General features: G+C 51.0%; 6 protein-coding genes across 6 annotated transcripts; 3 read left to right on the forward strand and 3 right to left on the reverse strand.

The window, feature by feature from the left end:
- Window positions 1-819: 819 nt before the first annotated feature.
- NCLIV_010440 (protein kinase domain containing protein, related) lies at window positions 820-5,537 on the forward strand (the record flags this gene model as incomplete). Its single annotated transcript, XM_003880559.1, has 8 exons — window positions 820-908; window positions 1,769-1,841; window positions 2,120-2,216; window positions 2,828-2,962; window positions 3,205-3,350; window positions 3,979-4,038; window positions 4,452-4,520; window positions 5,439-5,537. 8 exons carry the CDS (start codon window positions 820-822, stop codon window positions 5,535-5,537), a joined length of 768 nt encoding a protein of 255 aa, XP_003880608.1.
- Window positions 5,538-8,367: 2,830 nt separating this feature from the next.
- NCLIV_010450 (conserved hypothetical protein) lies at window positions 8,368-9,190 on the reverse strand (the record flags this gene model as incomplete). Its single annotated transcript, XM_003880560.1, has 7 exons — window positions 8,368-8,433; window positions 8,490-8,511; window positions 8,571-8,591; window positions 8,647-8,711; window positions 8,768-8,803; window positions 8,861-8,895; window positions 8,950-9,190. 7 exons carry the CDS (start codon window positions 9,188-9,190, stop codon window positions 8,368-8,370), a joined length of 486 nt encoding a protein of 161 aa, XP_003880609.1.
- Window positions 9,191-9,413: 223 nt separating this feature from the next.
- Window positions 9,414-10,871, forward strand: NCLIV_010460 (conserved hypothetical protein; the record flags this gene model as incomplete). Its single annotated transcript, XM_003880561.1, has 6 exons — window positions 9,414-10,044; window positions 10,102-10,161; window positions 10,234-10,302; window positions 10,540-10,592; window positions 10,653-10,731; window positions 10,798-10,871. The coding sequence occupies 6 exons, from the start codon at window positions 9,414-9,416 to the stop codon at window positions 10,869-10,871; spliced, it is 966 nt and encodes a 321-aa protein (XP_003880610.1).
- Window positions 10,872-11,033: 162 nt separating this feature from the next.
- NCLIV_010470 (hypothetical protein) lies at window positions 11,034-11,936 on the reverse strand (the record flags this gene model as incomplete). The annotated part of the gene is made up of 1 exon (XM_003880562.1): window positions 11,034-11,936. One exon carries the CDS (start codon window positions 11,934-11,936, stop codon window positions 11,034-11,036), a length of 903 nt encoding a protein of 300 aa, XP_003880611.1.
- A 3,121-nt stretch (window positions 11,937-15,057) lies between these two features.
- NCLIV_010480 (conserved hypothetical protein) lies at window positions 15,058-16,818 on the reverse strand (the record flags this gene model as incomplete). The annotated part of the gene is made up of 4 exons (XM_003880563.1): window positions 15,058-15,144; window positions 15,571-15,853; window positions 16,153-16,306; window positions 16,710-16,818. The coding sequence occupies 4 exons, from the start codon at window positions 16,816-16,818 to the stop codon at window positions 15,058-15,060; spliced, it is 633 nt and encodes a 210-aa protein (XP_003880612.1).
- A 3,350-nt stretch (window positions 16,819-20,168) lies between these two features.
- On the forward strand, window positions 20,169-22,531 carry NCLIV_010490 (hypothetical protein; the record flags this gene model as incomplete). Its single annotated transcript, XM_003880564.1, has 4 exons — window positions 20,169-20,773; window positions 21,165-21,414; window positions 21,792-21,881; window positions 22,256-22,531. 4 exons carry the CDS (start codon window positions 20,169-20,171, stop codon window positions 22,529-22,531), a joined length of 1,221 nt encoding a protein of 406 aa, XP_003880613.1.
- Between the last annotated feature and the right edge of the window lie 1,689 nt (window positions 22,532-24,220).

Here is a 24,220-nt window from a genome sequence, read left to right on the forward strand (position 1 = left end):
TACACGCAAATATGCATATATATGGTGGTAATTGTGTGGCAACTGTTGAACTGTGTCTATTAGCGCCTGCAGTGACAGTTTCAGTATCTACAAAGAAAGTGTTACGATTCTGGCCTGGCTTCGCTTAATTCACGTTTCACTCGCTACAGAGGCAACAACCTCTGGCGGTGGAGAATCTGTCTTTCCTCGCTTTTGGTTCCCAGCTATCAAGAACAACGACGCTGCAACAACCAGAAACAAGGATACCCTGCCTCCCTAGTTACGAAGTTGGTGGTGACCGTGAGATCCAAAGGGCTTTCAGGCGTTTGTTCCCCCCCTTTTTAAAAGACAGAAAAGTTTGAATGGGGGGAGTGCTCTGTGTACTCGGCAAGGCTTCTCTGCTCTCTCTGACGAAGTACATGCAGAGAAGGCTGAGGGATGATAGCATGGGGAAGAACGGGAGTTTTGAGGAGCGCAAGTTTTGTAATTGAAGCCGCAAACGTGTCCGTTCGTCTGTTGAGTTTGTCTGGTATTTGCGCTTGTCTTGGAATCAAAATCGCCAAGAAGACACTTTCTGCTGACACAAAATCTTCTCATATTTCCTATCTCCTTCAAATAAAACGAAGAAAGCATAAATGAAACCTTGGCGCGCTCGCTTGCGCTCCCGACTCGTTTTCAGCACCATTCTTCTCCCGTGGACGTATACAAACCTTTTTTGCTCCGGTTTGTTTCTTTTTCCCGGTACAAAGGGCCGTAGAGACTTTCTAGAGCGATCTGCTTCCTATTGTTGGTCTGCCTCTGTGTTCGTTGCGCGCTTTCTCCCGAAAGGCCCGAGAAACAATGCCAGTCTACAAAAAAGTTCGCCTCATCGGTTCAGGGTCTTTCGGCCGAGCGTATCTCGTTCGAGACAAGGACGACGCACAGAAACTGTACGTTCAAAACGAACGCTGATCTTCTACATGAGGCAAAGCGTAGTGGGGGTGGTCCTCCTTAACCGGAAGCAACGAAAGATGAGTCTAACACCGCGGAAGCGTTGTTTCTATACACCTGTCGCAAGGAAACCACTAAGTCTACCGTGGGAGGACGAAACGCACGAAAGCGTACGGATACGCTTTTATATCAACCAGCAAACTCTTAACCTCAGAGCAGAAGTGACCGTCCGTGCCTTTGGGGGGGGGGGGGGGGGGGCAATGGTCTGTGATGTTTTACGTTTCTCGAGAGAGGGGGAACAGGCTCTTGGATCGCGCTTTACTCGCTTCTCCGTTTTTCGTTACGTTCCTCTTCTGCTAATTCGAACGTGTGACACACGCAGTTCGTGATCGTTCCCTCGAGCGTATCTGAGAAAAAGACTTACAGGAAAAAGACAAGGGAGAAAGAAACGACGCCCGGACACGTCTGCTTATACTGGATCGCCCGAAAGAAAAAGGAGTCTGCTGAGCTATGTTTCATGTTTCAGTCACGTGCTCTTCTTCAGCAGACCTGGTGAAACAGAAACGAACTTAAATCTGACTACGGAATACAGGCAAACTAACACACAGGCCTTTGCACTTACACACAGACCTCCACATAGAGATACAAATATGTATATATATATATATATATATATATATATAAACATATCTGCATCTCGATCGACGGATGAAACAGAAGACGCGTAAAGGTTTTGCGTTCCCACTCAGATGTGTCACTCTGCCCAGGGCGATCGGAGGAGCAGCTCCTGGGCAGGCGGTCTCTGCCGTCTTCATTGTATGATGTTCTGGCTTTGTTTGTTGCGAGTTGTGGCCCTCAGATACGTCATGAAGCTGATCGACATCTCACAAATGGATGGCAAGACTAGAGAAGACACCTTCAATGAAGCAAAGGTGTATTTTGTGGAAAGCAACCCAGCCTTACTCCGCTCAAAAAAGTGCATCTGGTCTTTGAGCCTCGCCGCCCTTCCACCGCTTCTTGTCACTCCTGTCTGATCTCAAAATTCAATCCGCCACGATTCCTGTGAACCCTCATCGTTTTGCAGACTGCTGTGCTTGATTCTCCTCACGTGCAGATTGTGCTAGATTTTACCTGGTGTCTTGGATTGAAACCGCAAAGAGTTGGAAACATTTTTCCACGTCTTGGTTCCTTGATCCTATCTCTTTTCTAGGTCCTCTCGACGCTCAAGCCTCATCCTTTCATCGTGCGATACCACCAGAGTTACATCTATGAAGACCACTTGTGCATCATTATGGACTTCGCTGCTGGTGAGGTAGAATTTAGACTCTTTCCAAGGTCTCTGTGTATTCTTCGCTTACACGTGTAGGGACGCGACTAGACTCGTTTACGCGTTCTCCTGGCTTCTACGTGCATACCTGCCTGTGCCGACAGTTGGTGGCACTACGCCACGAACGAAGGCGCGTTCCCCGTCTCCAAATGTCAAATGGGCTTCCTTGTGATCGAATATCTCTAGAAAACGATGGTACGACTGTGGATACAGTCTATTGTCTGTATTCAGACGTATGTATATATGTACGTATATACATACATATTTGTTGTATGCGTATATGTCTCTACCTGTTTCTGGGGGGTTCTTATGTATATGTTTGAACGCGACGGAGCTGCAATTTGAATTGTTAGAGAAATCAGATTTCCAACTTTTCTTGGAGTCTCGATGCCTACATACTCCATTGAGACTGCGCTTTATCTGCAACTTCAGCTGACGTATCGTGAACGTACTCCTGTGATTTCCGCCCGTACGTTCAATGTCTTCTAGAGAAATGAAACAGTGCGCGTTCCACTTTGCTGTTGCCGTGAGCAGCAAATGAGTGCGATATGGTTCCCCATCCTCTTTGGAAATTTTCTACCCCTTCTTCAGGTGGAGACATTGCAGCTCGGATTAAAGAGCAGAAGAAAACCGGCCAGAGATTCGACGAGAACCTGATTAAACGATGGATCGCCCAGGCTTCTCTCGGCCTAAACTATTTACACAGCATGCATATTCTCCATCGAGGTAAAGTACCAGGAGAAGTACAAAGCCCTCCACATACCTATGTATGTGGATATTTACGGATATGCAGACATTCATATACATGAATACTGTATATGCTTGGCCTCAGGCAGGGTTTTGAAAGGCACTTCGTTTTCTGGACATCCTCAGGAGTCTTCGTGTGCATTTTTGTATTTTGTTTGCCTGTCGCAGCTTTTGCCGCTAGCACACATGAGGTCTCTCCAGTCTGTGATTTTTCCTTTCAGACTTGAAGCCACAGAATCTCTTTTTGACGGCAAACGATGACCTGCAGATCGGAGATTTTGGAATCGCCAAGATGCTCGGGTCTCCGGCTGCATGCGCACAAACAACAATCGGCACGCCCTATTACCTGAGTCCAGAAATCTGCAAAGTCAGGGAAAACCGGGAAAGGGGGAAGAAATTTCATCCTCTGCGGGCGATTCATGGGAGCAGGAATCAGCGACCTTTGGTTGCCGTGATGACTACACCGGCGGAGAAAATATACATCACACAAGGAACACAGTACCATCTACTTTTACATAGTACAGAAGGAAACAAAATACAAACCGTGGCACATGTTCCTAGTTAGCTGCTCTTCACGAAATGAAAGAACAGAAACAACACGACTCGCAAGGAGAGTTATTCGCTTTTATCGGTAACAACAGGAGCGCAAACGCCAGCGCCACGCTCTTCCACACTCAGTGGTCCGGTAGAGAGACCGAAGGTTTCTCTTCTCAGCTTGGTGCGCGAAGCTGATTTAGAGGATCACGAGCAAGAAGGAAAACGAGAAGTTAAATTCCTCGCGTCCATGGTGATTTTACGAATTATTCAGAAGATATTGGTAGAATGCAACTGAGAATGAGACCAAAATCCTGGCTGATTACCCGCATATGCTTTGTTGTCTATTGACGGCTAAATGTGATTCAGGCCAAAATAGAAAGCCACAGCTTTGTACTTACAAGCAATTGGTTTCTTTTTTCACTGTTCGCGCTCGTCGTGGTTTATGGATTCCTATGCAGGGGCAGAGCTACTCGCTTCCATCAGACATTTGGTCCCTCGGATGCATTCTCTACGAACTCGTGAGTTTTCCCTCCGCAGACCGAGGAAGACTAGCTTTTTCTCCGTAGGACTCTGTTGCTCCTTCCTGCCGGAGCAGGCAGTCGCACTACGCCAACGAAAACATATGCAGGTAGAGGCGCATCTGGGAGCATACTGGACCGTACTCTTTCAAATATCATGATATCTTTCCATTCGTGGGATACTAAATAAGACACATATAGATACATGCATATGCGCCTATGCCCAATGATATGTAATTTGCATGCAGAGCTGGGTAAATGGTATAGGCTAACGTAAATGGACAACTACAATTATATGCAGCCTATGTTTGCTCATACATGTATATTTGTTTATCTTGTGTGTGTATATATGCATACATTTGCATGCGTTTCCGGTGTGTAACAGTGCGCTTCTGTTGAAACTGATTCTGTAGGCTTCCTTGACCGTTCCCTTCCATGCGAATGATTTGAAGGGTTTGGTAGACGCCATCTCCAAGCTCCCTGTAAGCTTCTTGTTCCTTTTAGTCTTTTGGCTCCTTTCCCACGGCAAGAAGATTTTTCCCTTCTCTCGAATTCGTACAGATTATAACAAGAAAACGCAGATTGGTAGTCCAGTGAAATTTTATTCAGGCGTACAAGTAGATACATAGAAGCTTATACGTAAACGGATGTATGTGAATATGTCTACACACAAGCGGCCGTCAGCAAAGAAAGTATGTGTGAATACTGGGTATTTTTCTATGTAGAGAGAGCAGTAGCATGCATATCCACAAATGTGTAAATATGTATAGAAAGAGATAGGTGATACTTGGATATATTTAAGGTGAAAGATATATACAAGAGCTGTTCCTGCTACTCACGTGCCTCTCCCACAGGTACCCGCCATGCCGTCCGTATACTCAGACGATCTCCGACAGCTGTGTAACGACATGCTGAACAGAGATCCATCAAAGCGCCCAACCGCAGCGCAGATCATTAGGATCCCTCCGATTAAGGTGTGCATATTCCACTCAGGAGCAGAGTAGAAGGTGCATTTGTGGCCAGGCAGACATGTTCACATGCAAAGTGCCGGTGCGAGTGCCGATAGCCACCTCTGGAGAGCTTCAATACATATATATATATATATATATATACTGGGAATTGTTCGTCGCTCGATCGATATATGTATAGACTGATGCTTTTAATGGAGAGCTAGACAACCACAGATAGATATGTCTCGTATACAAGAGAGATAGGGAATTGAAAGTTCCTGCTGTGGTGAATATAATTATCCTCCCCGCCGACGCGTAGATGAGAGAATAATTGAGAACGAAGAAATTGTGTGGTGGAAAAAGAAGGGAATAGGAGAAAAAGCACGGTCGTCCGTCCCTTTTAGTGGGGTGCCACCAAAGTAAATATTCTTTCGTTACTTTTCTGCTCAGGAGGAAATTGATAAAATCAAAGCAAAGAGAAGAAATTCCGCCAGCGTTGGTGTGCTCCCCTTTTCCGCCGTCCGGTCGTCTTCCGCTGTAGAGGCTTGATGACACAGCAGATGGAGAACACTTGTGAAAACGTTCTTTGATCACAATATCGGGATTCAACTACAGACGAAACAGTTTGGGGAAACCCCTCTACACACCAAGCGTGCAAAACAGCATGTGCGATTGTTAGACCCCTCGGAAAACGCGAACCCCGAAAGAATTCCGCCGTCTAGGAAACTTCACTCGAAGTTATAGATTGTCGGCAAGGAAAAACATGAAGAGAACGGTATTGTGCGAAAGCTAACGATTGCGGAAACGTTCTCGTCATACAAGTGCGAACACAAGGGTTTCTCGACAAGTCGGCAGATTTTCAGAGTTTCCAGTGCTGCCTTGATTCTCTTGTCAAATTTTCCTGTTTTCATATTCTCTATACTACCAAAGTTTTCCTAACGTTTCATGCCAATGCCCCTGTGCAATACTCACCCCGTTGTTGCTTATACTCAGGCCGAGAGACTCCGTTTTCTCAGCACAGATAAAAGCTATTCGAAAGAGACACAGTATAGTCAGTTGAAGAATTTACATCGGTTCTGTACAAGCGAACCTACACGCATAATGTGACGGTCCATCATGAGGAAATGCCCCCGTCCTTAGAGGGAAAATACCTAGATTCGCATAGGCGAAGTGAATTCTGGTAAGTACAAACCTTGTGTGGCGACGTTGGGCTGTTAGTTGATCGAGGCAAGTGGGAACACTGCTGAGTCTTCAAAGAAACCGAGATAGTTACATATAGCGCTGGCCATAAAGTCTCAGAGGATAATTAGATGAAGCGCAACGCTATTTGTTGACAAGTGTGCAACAATCACAATCTAGTGTCCGTGTCACCTCTACAAGAGCTTCAACTTGAAATAGTTTTTAAAAATCGCGTGCAGTTCTGCCCATTGCCTTAGTTCCTCATACACACAGAAAAATAAGCTTCAACCCAGAGCGTCTAGCCTCTTTAGAACCAGGGCCGTATATTAATGGCGGCCACAATAAGGAAGTTGGAAGCACCGCTTCCTAATTCCTCCTCAGCGGAGTCCGAATCGATTTATTCGGTGGCTCCACAGAAAGGAAAGTACAAGAGGATGGCGGAAGCTATTCTCGGCAAGGGACGGCGAGCAAAATGGCAGAGAAGAGAGTGACTTGTGTTAACTTTCACTCCCCTTAAGTTTGGAGTGTCTCATGCCACAATAGAGCCGTCTCACTCCTGAGACAACTCCATTCATGAGTATACGTTGGAACAGGCATGCGCATTTTGGCCTCGCAGTACGCACATGGAAACGGCAATGAGACTCCGAAGAAGCCGTTGAAACGCTATTATTCATGTAGTTATGTCCTCTTCGGATGGCGGTTGCCAGTCAAATTCGACGACACTTACCTATCTTAATTCTTCCCTGACAAGTCCATTCCCTTCATTATCTGTGATTTAAACCCCCCTTTCCCACAAGAGACACGTTTACGCACCATCTAAACGGTGATAATCAAAGAGGCGTAACGCTTTCCACCTGATGACGATGAATGGTGAGCTCGAACCCTCGCATAGAAACCGCGCGACTGCAGAGATTTTGCTGGGAAAAGCCGGCCGAATGGAGAAAGAAGACAGCAAGTGCTGAGGTGTGCTCTTCCACTCGAGAAAGAGTATTAAGCCGCCAGCCGTTTTTCGGCATCTATCGCGGGTTACAGTGAAATTCTCGCGAACACGACAGATGCCTTCCACCACAGAATATTGCCATCTGCGGGCATCTGCTTCACAACCAGACACGGTGTACCGTTTTTTCCTGCCAATGGCGGCGCCATACCACTGGCATCGACGGACGTTGTGTCAAGAATAGTCCATCTATCCTTCTCTTCGTTTTAGGTGAATCAATAAAGAATGGGCCAGACTGCCCAGGTTTTTGGTCCGGTTAGGGAATATCCTCATTGAGAGATAGAAAACGACACGGTTGCGAAAAGCTGTCGCTGACAAAGTTGCATGCTCCGAAGATAAGGTTGCCTGCCTGCCTCGTAAGATATTCAATATTTTACTTTTCGTGATAACAGCTACGCAACTGTGATGCCGCCGCTTACGAACAAAAGGTTAGGTGACCGCAAAGTGATACGTGTCAACTTTCATGTGCCACCGAAGCACGAGGTAGTTTCACCTGCTAACTCTCCTGGTCTTCTCCATCGGGGGGCTCCACTTCCGCAGACAATCTCCGCGAGACACCGCCAAGCATGCCGCCCGTTCAACAACACTCGGCTCATCAGAAGCTTTGTAGCAGATGCCATTCATACTTCGATCCTTCCGATGAAAAGGCACGAAGTTCAGGTTGTAATTTTCACCACCAACCGTACGTGAATCGCTACCACCCGGAAGGAGAGAAGTACTATGCGGCGGTGGAAGAGAACCCGAAACACAAAGGATGGAAAGGCTCTTGCTGGTAGGTTGCTTCGCCCAGTGAACCGTGTTGTTCTGAGAAACACGGCTGTCTCAGCGACAATTTTGGGAGAAGGGACTCCAGCTAACGGCCCGGTTCATGTTGCACTTTTGCTGCTACTGTCTTCTCTTCCAGGGAGTGCTGCGGTGCTGAAGACAAGGAAACACCCGGTTGCACCTGGGGACCACATGTGACTTATGACGACTAAGACGGTGAACAGATCTCTGTTGCGGTACGAGATCTTTATGCCGAATGGAAAGACAATTACGGAGTTGCGTCAGGCAAAGCGGCAGGCGGGTTTGAGTACAAGTGCGCATAGCTGTCAGAGGATGCAAACGCGGAGCGGTAGACGTCAAAGCATTAGTCATGACATTCACAGCCATACGAAGACACTGGGTAGCCAGCAGAACTGTGTTACGTAAACAAATCAGCCATCAAAGTTCGTCCTTTGTACGTGGAGTTTTGCGGTGTATTCTCTTGAAGTTTTCCAGCGTGACTTCCTGAAGAGCAAGACACGTGAGGCTGGTGTAGCCGTTGCTGGGTTATTGCTGCCTACGTAGAATATTTTCCCCATGTTCCTGCAAAGCATGCCATGTGAAAAGGGAAGCGCATGTTTTTTCAGGAGGGTAACAGTTACCCAATTTTAATCCCAACTCTTCTGAAAGACAACTCTTAGGATCAATAGGTCTTTGCGAGTGTCTTGTCTGACATACCTGATTTCGCCAACACACATTCCAATAATCCCCCTGTTCAACGGGGTGACATTATGTTTTCCCACCTGTTTGTGGGCCAAATGTGTGTGGTGACCAAGGTCTGTAAACACGTTGCTCTTACTTCGAATCCTTGCAGTGCATGCCCGAACTCCTTGTTCTAGCACGGCGAGAGTGGTCTGGTTTCCATGGAACACCTTGCTCTAGAGAGGCCTACCTCGAATAAGTGTGGCAGTATCTTGACACCCGGAGCTGCGTGGATCAAGTTTTAGCGCAAGTGTAGCGGGAGTGTATGAGTCGTCGTACCGAACGATCGCATGCGTATTTCTGCCCAGTCGTTTAACCTCAAACCGCAACGCGAGGATGACTCCTTCAGCACGCGCACACTGAACTCTCCTTCTTCCTCTTCGCGTGTGAGATTAACGAATTCGCCACTCGACACATCGTCCCGAAGACGAGGAAACACTGCAGGTGGGGGTGCTGCCCAGCAGTGCCCCACTGGGACGCAACATAGTAGTGTTGCTAATAGACGGAATAGTGCTCTCATCTTTGTGCTTTTGGGATCGGAAGGGGCGTGACTTGAGTTACGGGTCGTTCCTCCACTGTCCAGCATGTTGCGTCTCTTCTGGAGATGCAGTTCCACTGTACAAACACTGACCTGTGGCTAAGCGCATGCGGTGTTTTGCTTTTATGGACCTCTCGAGACCAGACCTAGACGCTTGGGTTCGAGGAAGCGCGTTCTGTTGATCTGACCATACTCTGGTACAATCATGAAGCTAATTGTGAGCATTGGAGCTCTTCTTTGCTCCGGCATCGCTTTGGGGGTGAGCGGTCTGAGAGTTCAGGCGTCAAGCACCACACTCAGCGAGCAGACGCTGCTCCCGGTTCCGAGATTGTTGAACCTCCCTGTCCCCAGATTCAACCCCATGGTGTGGCTTACAAACATCATTTTCCCGGGAGAGGAACCTCGCTCCTTCCGGACGTACTTCTCTGCCAAAGGGTGCCCGACGTGGTACGTTGACCCAAACAGATCGCCTACCTTGTTCGATGAGGATTTTGTGGTGACAAACGGCTGGACGTATGATGGGGTTTATCACACGATCGACTATCACGGCGCCGAAGAAATGGTCGAGCCAGCACATCCATTCCCTTTTTTCTTTTTGCCACAAAGAGCCTCATCACGAGCAGCCCTAATTAAGCGGAATTTCCTTTGTCAAAATTCGAGGGTCCAGACAGAAGTTATGCTCCGCAGCGCCCACGAAGCTGGCGTAATCTTCAGGGGAATAGGCGAGCGAAACTTTTGGGCAGTTCTCTTGACCGCCGGAAACGGCCTCCAACTCGTGCGGGTGAAGGACGGAGAGCGTCTTGTGCTAGCAAGCCTGCCCTACATGAATGTCATGCGTAAGGTTCACTACGCCAGAATCAGTGGAGTTCCAGTACAGTTATTGTTCGTTTCAGCTGGCCAGTGGTACTCTGTTGCCGTCGAGGAGCAACTTGGTGACATACGACTGACCGGAGGTAGTTAGTCGGCAAGACGCCCACATTATCTTTAGTGCACGGCGTCTTTTGGCGGACTAGGTGTGACCGGAGAGAAACAGCAATCGGTCATGTACCAAGCACAGTCGGACGACGAGTTTTCTCCCCGCGGGCGTGAGGACGGTAAGACATTCAAGTGACCCAGCTGATGGTTATGTTGGAGACGCCAGTTGCTGTAGATGTGGGAGCTGCCGGCTTGCTGGCGAGCGGCGGCAGTGCGCGGTTTCGGAATACTATTTTCGGTATGAACGTTTTGTCTCTTACGCGAAAGTGACTTGACACTTCGGGGCCATATTCCAGCTGACGTCAACTGGTACTTATTCATCCAGGGTGTCTGTGTACCATTGTAGGCAAATACAGACGGTCTTAGGCAGGGCGCTGGCAACCCTCGAGGAATTGCGAAGCAGCTTCAGGTATTCCAGTTCCCAATAGCAATTCCAATATCGTTGTATTGACAACAAACGTCTCCGGAGGTTACGGCAGGGTCACTAGGCCAAGACACAGCCATCATAAAAGAGCTTCCTGAAGATTTAAAGAGCTGGTGCCCGTACGGTACGCGTTTGATTTCTGCAGGCAATCACTGGATTTTCGCATATTTAGAATTCCTCTGTGTTGTTGGCAGGAGCACGGTGCGCTGGTGGACCATTCGAGGACTGAATACAGTCGGGATGCACCCTGAGACGACAACTTGATATATATGCAGCCTCATCTCGGGGTGTAATGGACCGTGTGAATACCCTTTTGCCGTTTGTATATTCAGTGAACATGATCGGTGACCCTCACTGCGGGGTGCAGTTTCGTTTTATGGAAGATTTTGAACATGAATCGGGGCTTGAGGCGACCCGCGTCGATCGTCAAAGAACCTGAATAAACAGTTTGCTCAAGAGGTCATCTTCATCCCATCCACGTAACTCTGCGTCGGGAGAACTCCTCTTCGCTGCATCATGTGCTATTCCTGCATTCATTCCTAAAGAAATGTCGTCGAGACGTCTTGCCTTGAGAATGGTGGGCGCTTCACATTGTGTGCAAGAAGACTCGAGCTTCGTACTCGTTTTCCGCACACCGGCTGATTTAAAGAGGAGACGCTCTTCAGCTATTGCGTGAGTACGCACTGATGTGGAAGTCGGGGTGGTTAGTTCTACACTAGATGTTTCTTCGTCATCACTCTTCGGTACTTGCCGATTACCCGTAGCTGGCAAGCATTCTGAAACATCGGTTTCGTCTGTCGTGGAGCTTCTCTCGGTGCCGTCTGACAACAGTGATGAGAGCTTCTGCGATAGGCCTCGACAGAAGCGTTGGGGCACAGCTTGCTCGCATCCACTTGTCTTCCCCACAGGACTGATCCGCAGGGTACGTTGGCATGGACAGGGTACCGATGACACTCGTCGGGCGCAAATGAAAGGAAGTTCAACAGATTCATGGCTTACGCTCCTGTCTGTCCCTATCGCGGTGCCCGCTGTTCGATCCACATCACGACAGGGCGCGTGATGCTTTGTGGGATGTCCCTCCGACCTGTATCGAATACGGTTACAGCGCTGGGCATCCGCCAAGAGATAAGGCCTGTGGGAGTTTGGTGCGAAGTGACAGGCGCGCGCAGCTATTGCCGTCAAACCGCCAGCCTGTTGACGTCTAGGGGCGTGCAAGAGTGGCTCATATTCACACTGTATCTGCTCCACATTTCCTCGGAAAAACGGCTGTGTACGTCTCCGGGGTACCGCCCAGTTGATGACACAGCTCGACTGGCTCGCCGAAGACATTGAGAAGAGGGTGCCGTCAACAGCTGAACGCCGCAACTGTTCTAGCGGCGGACAATGGACGCAATCTTCGTGTTCTGTAACCTTGGGCAAGATGTTCGAAGACACATCGCCGGTGATACGTAGACAGTACCCTCCCTTTCAATGCCATGCGGAGTTCTCTCATGGACAATCTCCAACGTCAAACCGAATCTGTGGTGGCCGCCCACAGCAGCAGCGGGGGACATGCTGAGGATGTATTCTGTCCCACGATGATGAAGCCACATCCCCCATTGACGAGCTCTCGTGTGTTCGATTTGCGATCTGCGCTCTGGGCAGTGGTCGGCCGAAGTGGAGGATTGAACCAGTTGGTTCCGGCTGCAAGTTTGACGTCTTTCCTCGTGAACATCATCGGTATGCAGTGCCTCCCCTCTGCCGGTAGGCCCCACAGAAAATAAGCCAATGTAGACTTATGAGGCGAAGCACTCGTTCGCTTGTGCCTGGATGAGTGTGCAAGACACGATCCTTGTTATCAGGGACAGGCATGTTGATCTGTCTTTCGTTTCTGAGGTCACTCCAATACTACAAAACACTGGAGAAGGCGCCTCCATGCATCACACGTTACGTTGTCATGACGGTGTCAAAGTTTGGAAGGCTTTTCGAGAAGGACGCATTTTACCACAATGAGAACCAGTGTCCGTGCATGTACAAGGTGCCAAAGTGTCTAAAGTTAGGAGAAAAAACATAGAGAGAAAGTAGTTTTATCTGAACCACTGCGGGGCAGCTTCAATCCGGCAGAGACTTGAGGTGGATGCCCGATACTGCCGCCACGGGAACGTACGGGGCAGGTGAGTGGACAGGCAGGCCGCTACTGAGGCCAGATTGCTTTGACAACTACAGCGGAACGGTGAAAGTCCCAGGCAACATGACTCTGAAGAAACGGCTTCTCTGTGGGCAGCTATATGGGAATTTGTGAGCGGGGCCCACGCCGTTGTCAAGCAAAGGTAGCGCCCGTGCACGCGGAGCCTGATAGCGAGCGGGTCTGAAGCCCGAGAGCCTACAACAGATGAACACGTCCTTCCATGTCGGAGCAGAGCAGTGGAGAATTTCTGGTGTCCGGTGCCCAGCAGACACATGAAAGAATGTCTCCTGGTACGTTTTAGAGCTGACATCTCTTCTTCAAGGTCGTTCTGCTCGCCGCCGCGATTTCCAGCTGTCCGGGTATTCGGCTACCATGCATGCAGTCCCGATACGCAGCTCTTGGGAGTTGTTTGATTACAGAGTAAAACACATTTTGAGGAAACCACCTGAAGGTAAAAGAGGGAGCAATAGGGGAGGTAATTGTCTGCAGGTACCCACCTCATCCAGAGTAGCATCGATTTTATCATGCTCTGGTATCCTTCGTATACAGCCGGTGCATGCTGAATAGTCTGCGACATAGCAGGATCACATGCACTCTGACCGGAGACTTTTCAACTTTTTTAGCGAGGTCTCTGCTTAAACGTCAAACGCCACTGCTAACATCAATCCGTTTCGCAGCCGCGGACACCCTTACTGGCGGCGTACAGGGGATAAATCCGAACAGACCGCGCCTCATACATGATGTAAGCAAATGAAAGTTGAACCGAAACAACAGGGCTGCAGAAAACGTTCCCTGAGGAAGCACGTTCGTAGCTGACCGAGAAATCCTGGCCCTTCAAAAATCACTAGCGCTAAAAGCAGAGTTTGCGATGGTACCCGGAACAGTTGTTTTTGGTTGTTCCCACGGAACAAACTGCACCCAAAACAGGGAACTGATCGCCCGCCAAGCAAACAGTTTGTGCCAAAGGATCTGGAGGGCCTTTTCCAAACTGCTAAGTCTGCGGTGGGTCAGCGTGCCTCTACCACCAACTTTTTTCGAGCCCAGTGCGTGGAATTAAGGCTACGCTAGGCTGGGGGAAGCTTTTGAGGACCAGCACAGTGTGCGAAACCCATGTACACGTATCATCCACGGCAAATATCTAGAACACCAAAGATGTGGATGCGTGTCCTGGCAGTATGCTTGCAGTAAACAAAACCTGCTTTGTTCGTGCCTCGCTTGCGAGGGTGTCGCCTGGGGCATCCATCACTCACGAAGGATGGACGAGAGAGGCTGAGTGTGTTCGAACCCTGAAAGGCGGCCGCGTGCACCAGTACGCGCCGTTACTACGCGAAATTCGTAATGCCTCGACTGCTTTTGTCAGAGATTCGATGATCCGATTACATATATGTGGACATTGCCCCTAGAAGCGATGCACTGCGGGAATTGAATCTTTTCAAGACAGCTTCCACACCACGACGGTTTTTTGTCAAAAAAATTGCAGCTTGCTTCCCATGTGCGACTCCCGCACCAGAAACGGCGTGCCGCTTCGCAGTCTTGTTCATTCCAAAAGATTACATCCCGATAAGAGACGCCTGCTGTATTTTGAAAAGTGGACGAAAACCGCAAAATCACCGCCGACGCTTTCTGCCTCGCGAGTCAGAATCGTCCTCGTCTCTATCCCGCACCCCACTTGTTTTCATGCGATCATCAAAATGCCTGTCGCGACGTGACTGACAGGTTTGCTCGCGGAAATCCCTTCCCGCGGCACGCCTCGGCTCATCATATTCTCGCACACACTGGGCCTGCGACTCCCTCCGTCCAGGTGGAGATCCTGCGGCTCGTCGGGGCCCAGATTCGTTCCGGGTTTCTCGCTTCGGACTTCGCGGGCGGTATCTGCCTGTTGAGTATCTGTCTGTTGAGCCCCTTCTGTGTCTGTGTTCACTCAAGCTGGAACTTCTGTCTCGTTCTGCTCGTCGGCGATCTCGCGATCGAGCCCCGTCTGGAGAGAGCGCCTCTTTCGATCGGAAATCAGACTGCCGCCTGGCGTCTCTATCGCCACGCAAGCGATCGCCCATTCGTGCACTTCCTGAATCTCGATGCCTTCTCTCTACCATGTCTGGCGAGCCGCGTCGCCGAGTGGAGTTGCAAAACGGGGCGTTTCCCGCTGGCTCGACTCTCGATTTTCGGTCGGTGTGCGAAGCCTCCGTTTTGACTCTCATGCCAAAGCTTCCGCAAGGTGTCTCGCGGTCTCGCCGCTCCCGACGACCGGGAGATCGCTTGCGGCGTGGCGACGACGATGACGAGCTAGCCGAGCTGGACGAAGATGAAGACGTGCTCCGTCTGCGGCTTCCTTTCATTCGCTTCTTGTCGCGGCGGCGTTTCTTCTCCTTCCTGAAAAAACCGACATACGACCGGACACCTAACACTCCGCGCGTCTCCCCTTCGCAAAAAGAGAGTTGTAGGGCGCTGTGTGTCTGAGACCCGTCCCCTGAGCCATACACACCACGCGACGGAAAAACCTTCCACACACGGACGCGCAGGAGTCAACTCCGTCTCACAGCTTCAGTTCGCGTCCTCCAGCTGTCGATTTACTAATAGGGAAACCACACAGCAAATGAACACCCAAATACACTGCATAACGAACAAGAGAGACACACTTGCGAAACGTGAGGAGGGAAAAAGGGTTGTGGCAAAAGCATGCAGGCATCCAAAGGAGAGGAAAGGGCGTCTCCGGACGGCAGGCTTGTAGAGTACTCGAGATGACGCGTCTTCTACTGCGTCGCGGAGGTCATACGCGCATGCATGTTTTTCACACACCGCGGTATAGAAAAGGAGCGCGAGAGAACGCGAGAGAGCTTTCGACTGTTCCTTCCCTTCCACTTTCCGTCCCGGCGGGCACATGCTTTCTCGCTCTTCCTGCCACACACACTCATCTGACTCCCGACTTCTGTGGACGCACTTCTTTTCTTTTTTCTGTTTTTTTCGCTTGGCGCGTTCTTCGTCGACTTCGCCAGCAGCCAGCCTTCCTCCTCGGGAGTCCTCGCCACCGTGCCGGTCCTCGTAAGGGTTGCCCACGAGCAGATTCTTCGGCTTCTGTCCTCTGACGCACGCACAGGAAGGGAAAAAACGGAAAAAGAAATCTCTTACGTTGCACTTGTCCGCCTCGCCACTTGAGCCGGCAGGACGACGCTGCTCAAACAAGACGATGCAATTTGTAAGGCCGCGGCACGAACACATGCCTAAAAGCACAAGAATACATATATGCATATAGATATGTAAATGCATGCATGCATATATACATACACATATACATACAGGTACATACACATGCGATGAACAGCTGTGCGGCGTGATGCCCCTTCGCCCTAGAGGAAGCGCAGCCAGAGAACACAGACTTACAAGGCTTCTCCCATTAATTCATTTTCAAAGTTCTTCACTCTCTGCGTTTCTTCGTCGAGGTCGTCCGGCGCCGTTCCACCCCGCTGCTTCGTCCACCAGTCGTGCTTCACAAACTTTCCCCCACGAGAGTAAAGGCCGATCTTCATGCTGGCTCCTGCGAAATAGATGTAAACAGGGATAGCATGGGGGAGCCGAAGAGACAGATTAAGAGAGAGATTAAGCGATTAAGAGAGAGGTGAAGAGGGAGAAGAAGAGAGAGATTAAGAGAGAGATTGAGAGAGAGAATGAGAGAGATAATGAGAGAGAGAGAAGAGAGAGAATAAGAGAGAGAATAAGAGAGAGAGAAGAGAGAGATTAAGAGAGAGAGAGAGTAAAAGAGACACTAAGACAGCGAATAGGAGAGAAATTAAGAGAGGGAGGAGCGGCAGCGGACGAAGACAGAGGAAGCAGAGCTCTTTCCGTCTCTCGCGAAAAGCACAAGAGACGCAGTCTTCCCTGTCGTTCATCGGTCTCGTCGACAGGTTTGGTTCATTGAGAAAAGAATCTGGAAATCTCACCTAAGTAGTAATCGTAGTCTTGACTCGTTGTGAGAGAGTCCCACTTAAAATCTTCTCGTCCCCCTCTCACTCCCTCTCGAGGAGGGCTCTGACGAATATAGACCGCCATGGCTTCAGCTCGGAGAGAAAGAGATGAACGTGTGCGTCACTTTTCCTCTTAGAGTGAAGAATCACAGTCTTCAGAGATTCGGCACATCGCAAAAAGCGACTGCCTCTCTGTCCCGGATTTCTCTTTGGGGATGTGCCGACTGGCGTGGCTGTCAGCCGAAGCGGCCGAAGTTGTCCTCGGGTTTTCAACTGGGCGAGAGTGCTTAGGCATCCGCGGCGGAAAGTTGTCTCTCTCTTTCCCCTTCTGAGGAAGAAAGGAGCTTCGACCAGCGGCAAGGAAGGAGACAGCTAAGCGCGAGTCCAGACACCGGAAGAAAACTTGCAAACGGCTCCGCATAAGTGGACAGAGAGGCAGCCAGGGTGGGCTGCGGACCCCACTGCGAAGAAGAATGCGAAAACAAAAGGGGAGAAGAAAGAGAAGAAGAGAGAGTAGACGGAAAGAAAGAAAGAGAGAGAAGAAGAAAGAAAGGTGAGGAAGAAAGAGGAGGCAGGGAAGGAGAGAAAGTACCTCTTCGTTACAATCGGAACTGCGTGAACGTTGTCAAGGAGAGGAAATGAAGGCGCTCCTCGATGGCAAATGGGACAAGAGAGCGACGAGGCGAGCTCCTGGAACCCTTCATCTTCCGCAGGACGGACATGGAAAAGAAGAGAGCGACGTGTGTCCAACGGTCCAACGATCGTCGCTGTTCCCGACCTCTGTCAAGAAAGGAAGGACGTAATCCTCCAGAGAGACGGAAGTACGTCCTTTGCGCCCGCAAGAGAGCTCTTCTCCTGATTCCGCAAACGTAAGGAACTCTTTAAGGTGTGCCTCTCTGGAGCAAAACTCGAAAACTTGGTAAAAAGAGAGGAAACACAGCGGAAGCGACGAGTCTTTTTTCTGGTGTAAACGTCGTAGAGGAGACGCGAAAAGATGTGCGACTTGTTCCGGAGACCGCGCCAGCATGCGCGACCTCTCGCATCGATGCCCATAGTCAAACTGGCATAGAAAAGGAAGTGTGTGTCTTGAAGTTTTCCCTCTCGGGTTTTTTCTCGCTTGAAAAAGTGACCTTGTCTCCTCTTTCCGTTCTCGCCCTCCGCCAGGCGTCGCGGAAACAACCGGAAAGTGAATCAACCTCAGCACTGTCTCAACTGGAAGCCTCGATTGCCGTAAACCGCTGCGCGATTCTCTCATGTCTTGCCGTCTCTCCTGTCGTTTGCCCCCAAACAAAAACCGATGCTCGACACTTGCTTTGTTGCAAAAACGGCGGTTTTGGTCATCACGCTCCATCTTGTCACGCCGGTTGATGAGTTACCTATCCATCTTTCTCTCCGCTGTCCTTTTATCTCCTTTGTTACATTCAGCAGCTGGTATACACGTTTAATCGCGGTTGACCAGGAGTCGACAATGTAGATATACATGTACACATGCATATTTTTATATTTTTATATTTATACACGTGTCTCTGTCTATCTGCATATACTTTTTAGATGCCCGTATGGATGAACACCAGACAAACGTGAATGCACCAGGGGAGTAATTCCAGCTCTTCTGTCATATGCTTACACCTGCACGTGAGTATATAAGCGCGTGTTTTGCACATTTCCACGTCCTTTTTGGATCTTCGTGGAAGGCTCGGTTTTAGCCGGAAGGTGATTTTGTCAGGCCCGCACGACACACTGGACGTCAGCTTCTCTCGGATTTCTAGAACTCTCGAGGGTGCGGCGGCGCGGAAACCGCGGGAAACACAGACGCACACGTTCCTACGCCTATCTCATGGGAAGAGGCGCTGGATCTGTCCCTCTTTTTCCATGTGCTGGGACGTTGGATGCCTCCTTTTTTTTGGCGGCGCGGGTTGATGATGTTCCCGCCACCCGCCGAGTGTATGTACACTCAAACACATCGGGTGCCTGCTTGGGTGTAGCAAGATCTCGATGTACTCTTTTCTTCATGTAGACGTACCGATCTGCGCCTGAGCCCAGATGTGGAGGGGGAGAGAATCGATGGCTGGGAAGGCCTCGCGTGTTTTTCTGGCTCTCCTCTTTCTTCTGTTTCCCCGCCGGAGCCTCACTTCACGCGTTCATCGGCCTCCGACCGTGGCTTCCTTCCCTTCCTCTTTTGTCTCTTTTTTCCCTTTGGCCTCGCCCTCTTCCTTTCGATCACCTTTGCCAGCGCCTTCCTCGTGGGCCTCGCCTTCTCTCGCCTTTGCGTCGGCTTCTCCTTCACGTTCTTTTCCGTCCGTCGCTCTCTCTGATTCTCGTGATCGACACGTGCGCGTCTCTCCTCGCTTCTGCGCCTCCGCCTCTGCGCGTCGCGTGCGCGGCTCTTCGGAGTCCGGTGTCCCTCTTCTCTGCCTCTCTCTCTCTCCTTTCTCTTTTGAGGAACAACCCGAGCACAGGCACGGCATTCGTTTGCGGGGCCTCTCGCAGCCGCCTACCCCACACAAACGACCTCGCTTTCCCCTCAATTCCCAGCTCGCCCCGACTGCTCTGCATGCCTCGTCGAAGGCGCCTCCGTGCCCCCAAAATGACGGCGAGGCCTTCAGCCGCCTCCTCTCTCTCCTGCGTCAACATGGCGCCTACATCGCGCCGGGAGGCCTTGAACTGCGGCCGAGTGACATCCTGGATTCTCCCGATTCGGCCTTTGCGTCTGCGGAGACAAGCGGAGATTCCTTCGAGGCAGACGGACGGCGCGTGGCGGAGCCCGCCGCGACGAAGGACCAGGAGAGACGAACGCGAATCCGAGGTCTGTTTGCAAGTCGCCATTTCCACCCCGGCGAAGTGGTGGCGGTGATTCCGCGCCGGCTCCACTTCTGCGAGGAAAACCTCCTTGCGTGGCTGGGAGGCAGGAAAGACGCAGCGCACGCAGCGCCCGCAACGCCAAGGGAGGAACGGGGGGGGGTTGTGTTCCCCGGTTCCACTTTCCCGAGCTCTCAAGAAAGAGACTCTTGTCCCTCGGCCTCTGCCGCGCCTCGCTGGAGAGAGGCATGGCAACCTGCAGACAGCCGTGACGGGGACGAGGAAGCGCACCCCCGCGCCGTGCGCGCCTGTCTGTCGCCACAGTCACCAAACGAAAAGGATAGACTCAAATCTCTGTGCCTCTTCAAAACGCTTCTCCAGGTCGACTCCCTCGTGGGCAACTGGCAAATGCGTCTCGCCGTCGCCCTGTTGCTCTTTCGCTCCCTCTCGCCTTCCCTCTCGCCTTCCCTCTCGCCTTCCCTCTCGCCTTCCCTCTCGCCTTCACTGTCTCCTTCTCGGCCGCATGCGTGTGCCTCGGCTTCTGTGCCAAGGGCGGGTCTTCCGCGCGATTCAGAGGCTGCAGTTTCGCAGATCTGGGATTTGTGCGTGTCTCTTCTGCCTCGCGATCTTGGCCACATGCCTCCGTTCTGGGAGTTGAGGGCACTGCGAACGCTCGAGCACCGGATTGTGAACGCTGTTCTCAAGCGGCTGTTTACCTTCCAGTGCGTCGCCGACGACATCGATCGCACCCTGTCTTCCTCCTTCCCAGAAAGCCCCTTTCCAGGAGAGTCCGGGACTCTCGCTCTGCCAGAAGACACCTTCCACGTCGAGCAACTTAAATGGGCTGCATGCATCGTTTCCTCGCGGAGTTTCCGCGTCGACTGCGCGGCGTCCGTGGCGCTCGTGCCTCTCCTCGACCTGATCAACTGCGGAGGGAAGGGCGAGGTAGCCCCAAACGCGAAAGTGACAACATGGGATCGAAAAGGTCCCCGCCACTCCGGAGACAGGCGAAGCGCCGTGTCAGAGGCTAGAGCTCTGCAGACGGCTGCCGGTGACAGCGAGACGGCTCGGCGTTTCGAGACGGAAGCTCTCCGTGAAGAGAGAGAGGAGAGGGCTTTTGAAGACGGCGTTGGGATTGTGGCAACCAGGGACATTCACGCTGGAGAAGAAATCCGCATCTCCTACGGCGAGGACACCGACCGGCTCTTGCTCAACTACGGATTCTTCGATGCCGCTCCTCGGTAACTGTCGACCGCCATCATGACGACACTTGAACCCTTTGCACAAAGACGATTTTCCATGTACATATGTACATGCTCTCTACCGCTTCGTGGGCGCACATACGGAAAAGTGCGTCTATGTCTCTTACCTCGTTCTCTGTTTAGCATCCTTTATGTATATCTACGTATCAATATCGGTATGTCTTATCTATATCAGTCTAGATCTACGGATCGCTATGCAGCCATCGTGGGTGGTTTGGAGAGACGATGCGTCTGTGTCCTGTGGATATATGCACACACGTGAGCGCGTGTCGGCCTTGGCAGATAGCTCTGTGAGGACCGGCTGCGTGGCCATTGAGCGTCGCATTCTCGCGTTTGAGGTTGAGCTGGGTGTGGTTCTCGGTTTCTTCAGAGTGATGAAGACAAACGTCTTCTTCTCTGCGACGCTGGTGCGAGCGGCGCTGGCTGCAACGGAGGTTCCAGATCTGCTGATGCTCTCGGGGTTCGGGGGCCTTCCTCCGCGTCAGTCAGCGGCGCTGAGAGCGCTTCGCTTGATTCCTGATCCGACGCTGCCACCGACGGCCGCCCCGCGGTTCTCCCCCCTCGTGGACGTTTTCGCCGGCGAGCCTGTTGTCGAAGGCAGGCTCTTGGCGGCCGCGCGGGTAAGGCAGCCGAACAAGGAAAGACCTTTCTCGAGTTCTTTAATCTGGGGAAAATTCGGAACCCGAAAAGTGCGGAGTTTCGGGTGGAAGCCACCCAGAGCCTGTCGCGCCCAGAAAGAGACGGAGAAAACGGAGAGAAAACAGAGAGGCGTGAAGCCCAGAGGGAAGGGACGAGACAGAGAAGCAGTGGGAAAGTCGAGGGAGACGATGGAAGAAAGGGTCAGGGCGGGACAAGACAGAGAAGCGCGGCGAAGTGCGTCAGAAGTTGCGGTGTTTTTGGGTCGTCGAACCGACGACGAAAGATGAAAGAAGAGGGAGATGAGAAGGGGAAACTCGGGGAATGTGCAGGCCAACTGGCGTTTGTTTGCGGAGTGCAGGTTTTGATGCTGGACGAAGACACCCTAGGCTCCGAGATCGACGTCGAGACGGCGGCGGACTGGGAAAGGCCCTTCTCTGCAGAAAACGAGGTAGGGGCGAGTTCCCTGGCGAACACAGAGAGATGTTCCTTGGGCATTCCGCAATCAGCCATCAGTTGCAACCAGTCAGGTGACAACGGGAAGAAACGTTCCTCGCCGGTTGCCGCCTAAATCCTCTCGTGACTCGGTGTGTAGCGGCGGTGACATTCTCGAAAGAGAGCTCCCCTGTCTCTTTTTCAATCCCCGTTGCCGCTGTTCCGCTCTCTGGCGCCTTTCGCGTTTCGACCGTCGTTCTGTCCTCCGTTTCCCTGCGCACTTCCTGCGCCTTTCTCTTCCCTCGCGTCTCTGTCGTTGGTCGCGCACGCCTCGCGCCTCTTTCCGCCCACATTCCCTTTTTTGGTCTTTTGTGGGGTGTCTCTCTGCAGCGGCGCGCATGCGAGTTCCTCGTCAGTTTGTTGAGGCACGAGCATCACAGAACCCACTCCGCGTCTCTGGAAGAAGACTCGGAAATCTTGGCAACTCGGCGCATGCCCACGGGGGAGGTGGCCTTCGGAAAAGCGCCGTTTGAGCCGCTGACCGCGCCCCGCGAAGTCGCGCTTCGCTTTCGCATGCATCGCAAACGCATTCTGCGAGAGGCCATTGCCTGCCTCCTCATGCGCCATCGGAAGATAGGGGAAGACGCTGTGAAGCCCGAAGCCTGAAAGTCTTGGCAGAGCTGCAAGCTGTTCGATCTGCGCTCGAATCCCCTGCGTTGGGTATACATCTCCTTGCGCCACACAACAGATCTATCCACATCTATCTATCTATCTATCTATCTATCTATCTATCTATCTATCTATCTATCTATCTATCTATCTATCTATCTATATATATATATATATATATATATATATATGCGGGTAGCTAGGTAGAGGCGAATGCGGAGAAGCGCTTCGAGTCTCTATGAGTCCATACTGGTTGTTGGCTGTTGTGTTTCTGGGAGGAAAGAGGCAACTTTCACTGAGAATGCTTTTGCTCGCTTCCTGACATACGCACGCGCCATCGAGCTCCCGTCTTCTGCGGAAAAAACATAGGCATGCGCACAAAGCACAGTTCAAAACGCGTCTGTGAGACAAGGCACACGCGTGCGTCTTCAGCCAGGCGGAGATCCCTTTCTATCCTCGCGAAACAGCAACTCAGCAAGCTGGGCAACGGGCGAGTTAATATGCCTGGTGCACGTGCGGCTTCCCCCTGGAGCCGCGAAGAAGCGGTGTGAAGACAGCCACAGGATGTTCGTGGGCGCAGAAACACACAAAAACGAAAATGGAAAAACGCCTGGAAATCTCTAAATCCGTTAGAGCGAATCAGCCGCCACACTTGCCTCAACACGGTGAGAAGAAGAATCGGCACGACCGCAATGCACACCATGCTCTTTCGTGCATATACAGAGATGAAGAGAGACCTCTATATCTACAGCAGATATATGTCTAACAGATCATGTGACGCCTCTCCCCCCTTATGTGTGACCCGTAAACTCTGGAGAGAAAGAACAGCCATGCGTGAAAGAGAGTTATATATATTTATATACATGTAAATTCATGTAGGTATATTTATATAACTACATCTTTTTATATATATGTATATGGAGAAAAAGTGAATGAGATCTGTATGTGTGTCTCTGTTCGTCATCCGCGGCAGCGGGACACAGCGGGTGGAGCTTCTTCGGGAGGCGAAAACTCTCTAGGAACAGGTGTCATTGCAGGCCTCTGCTGAGCGCTGCCTGGCTCTGTTGCGTTGAGTTTCAAATGGTGCCGATGCATCTTTTTCGCTTTTCTTCCACGAACGGGATTCCTGTGTGCGTCCGGAACGGGTTCAAGGCTGTTCTGTCTACGAGACCGGCCGAGACTCCGCGGAGGACGTGGCGCTTTGTGAAGAGACGTTTCACAGAGAAGCTGGGCTTTTTCTTCCGATTCTCGGTTTTGGAGGTGAAGGGAGATCCCATCTTAGCTCGAAGAAAAAGGAATGCTTCGCCTAGGACCAGGAGAAAGGGGTGGATCTCAGGAAGGGAGAATCGCATTTTCGTAAGGTTTTTCTTTGCTCCGCTGCCCCAATTGTGCATCCACGTAACGCAACTTACAAAATACACTGCATATCCATCTCTACATATATACATGTATGTATGTATGTATGTATGTATGTATGTATGTATGTATGTATGTAGAGGGAGAACTAGACATCCGTACGCTCCCCCGTGTGGCTGTTTCTCGCTGACCGTCTAAATGGTTAAAATAGGCACTTGAATTTCATAGATGTACCTCTCGAGAGAAAGGCACAGAACTACATCAATACTTGCTTAATTATTTGTATATATGTATTCTTGGAACCGCTGATTCAATCTCTCTCGACGTGGA

This window comes from Neospora caninum, chromosome IV (assembly GCF_000208865.1).
Source record: "Neospora caninum Liverpool complete genome, chromosome IV".
Classification (NCBI taxonomy): Eukaryota; Apicomplexa; class Conoidasida; order Eucoccidiorida; family Sarcocystidae; genus Neospora; species Neospora caninum.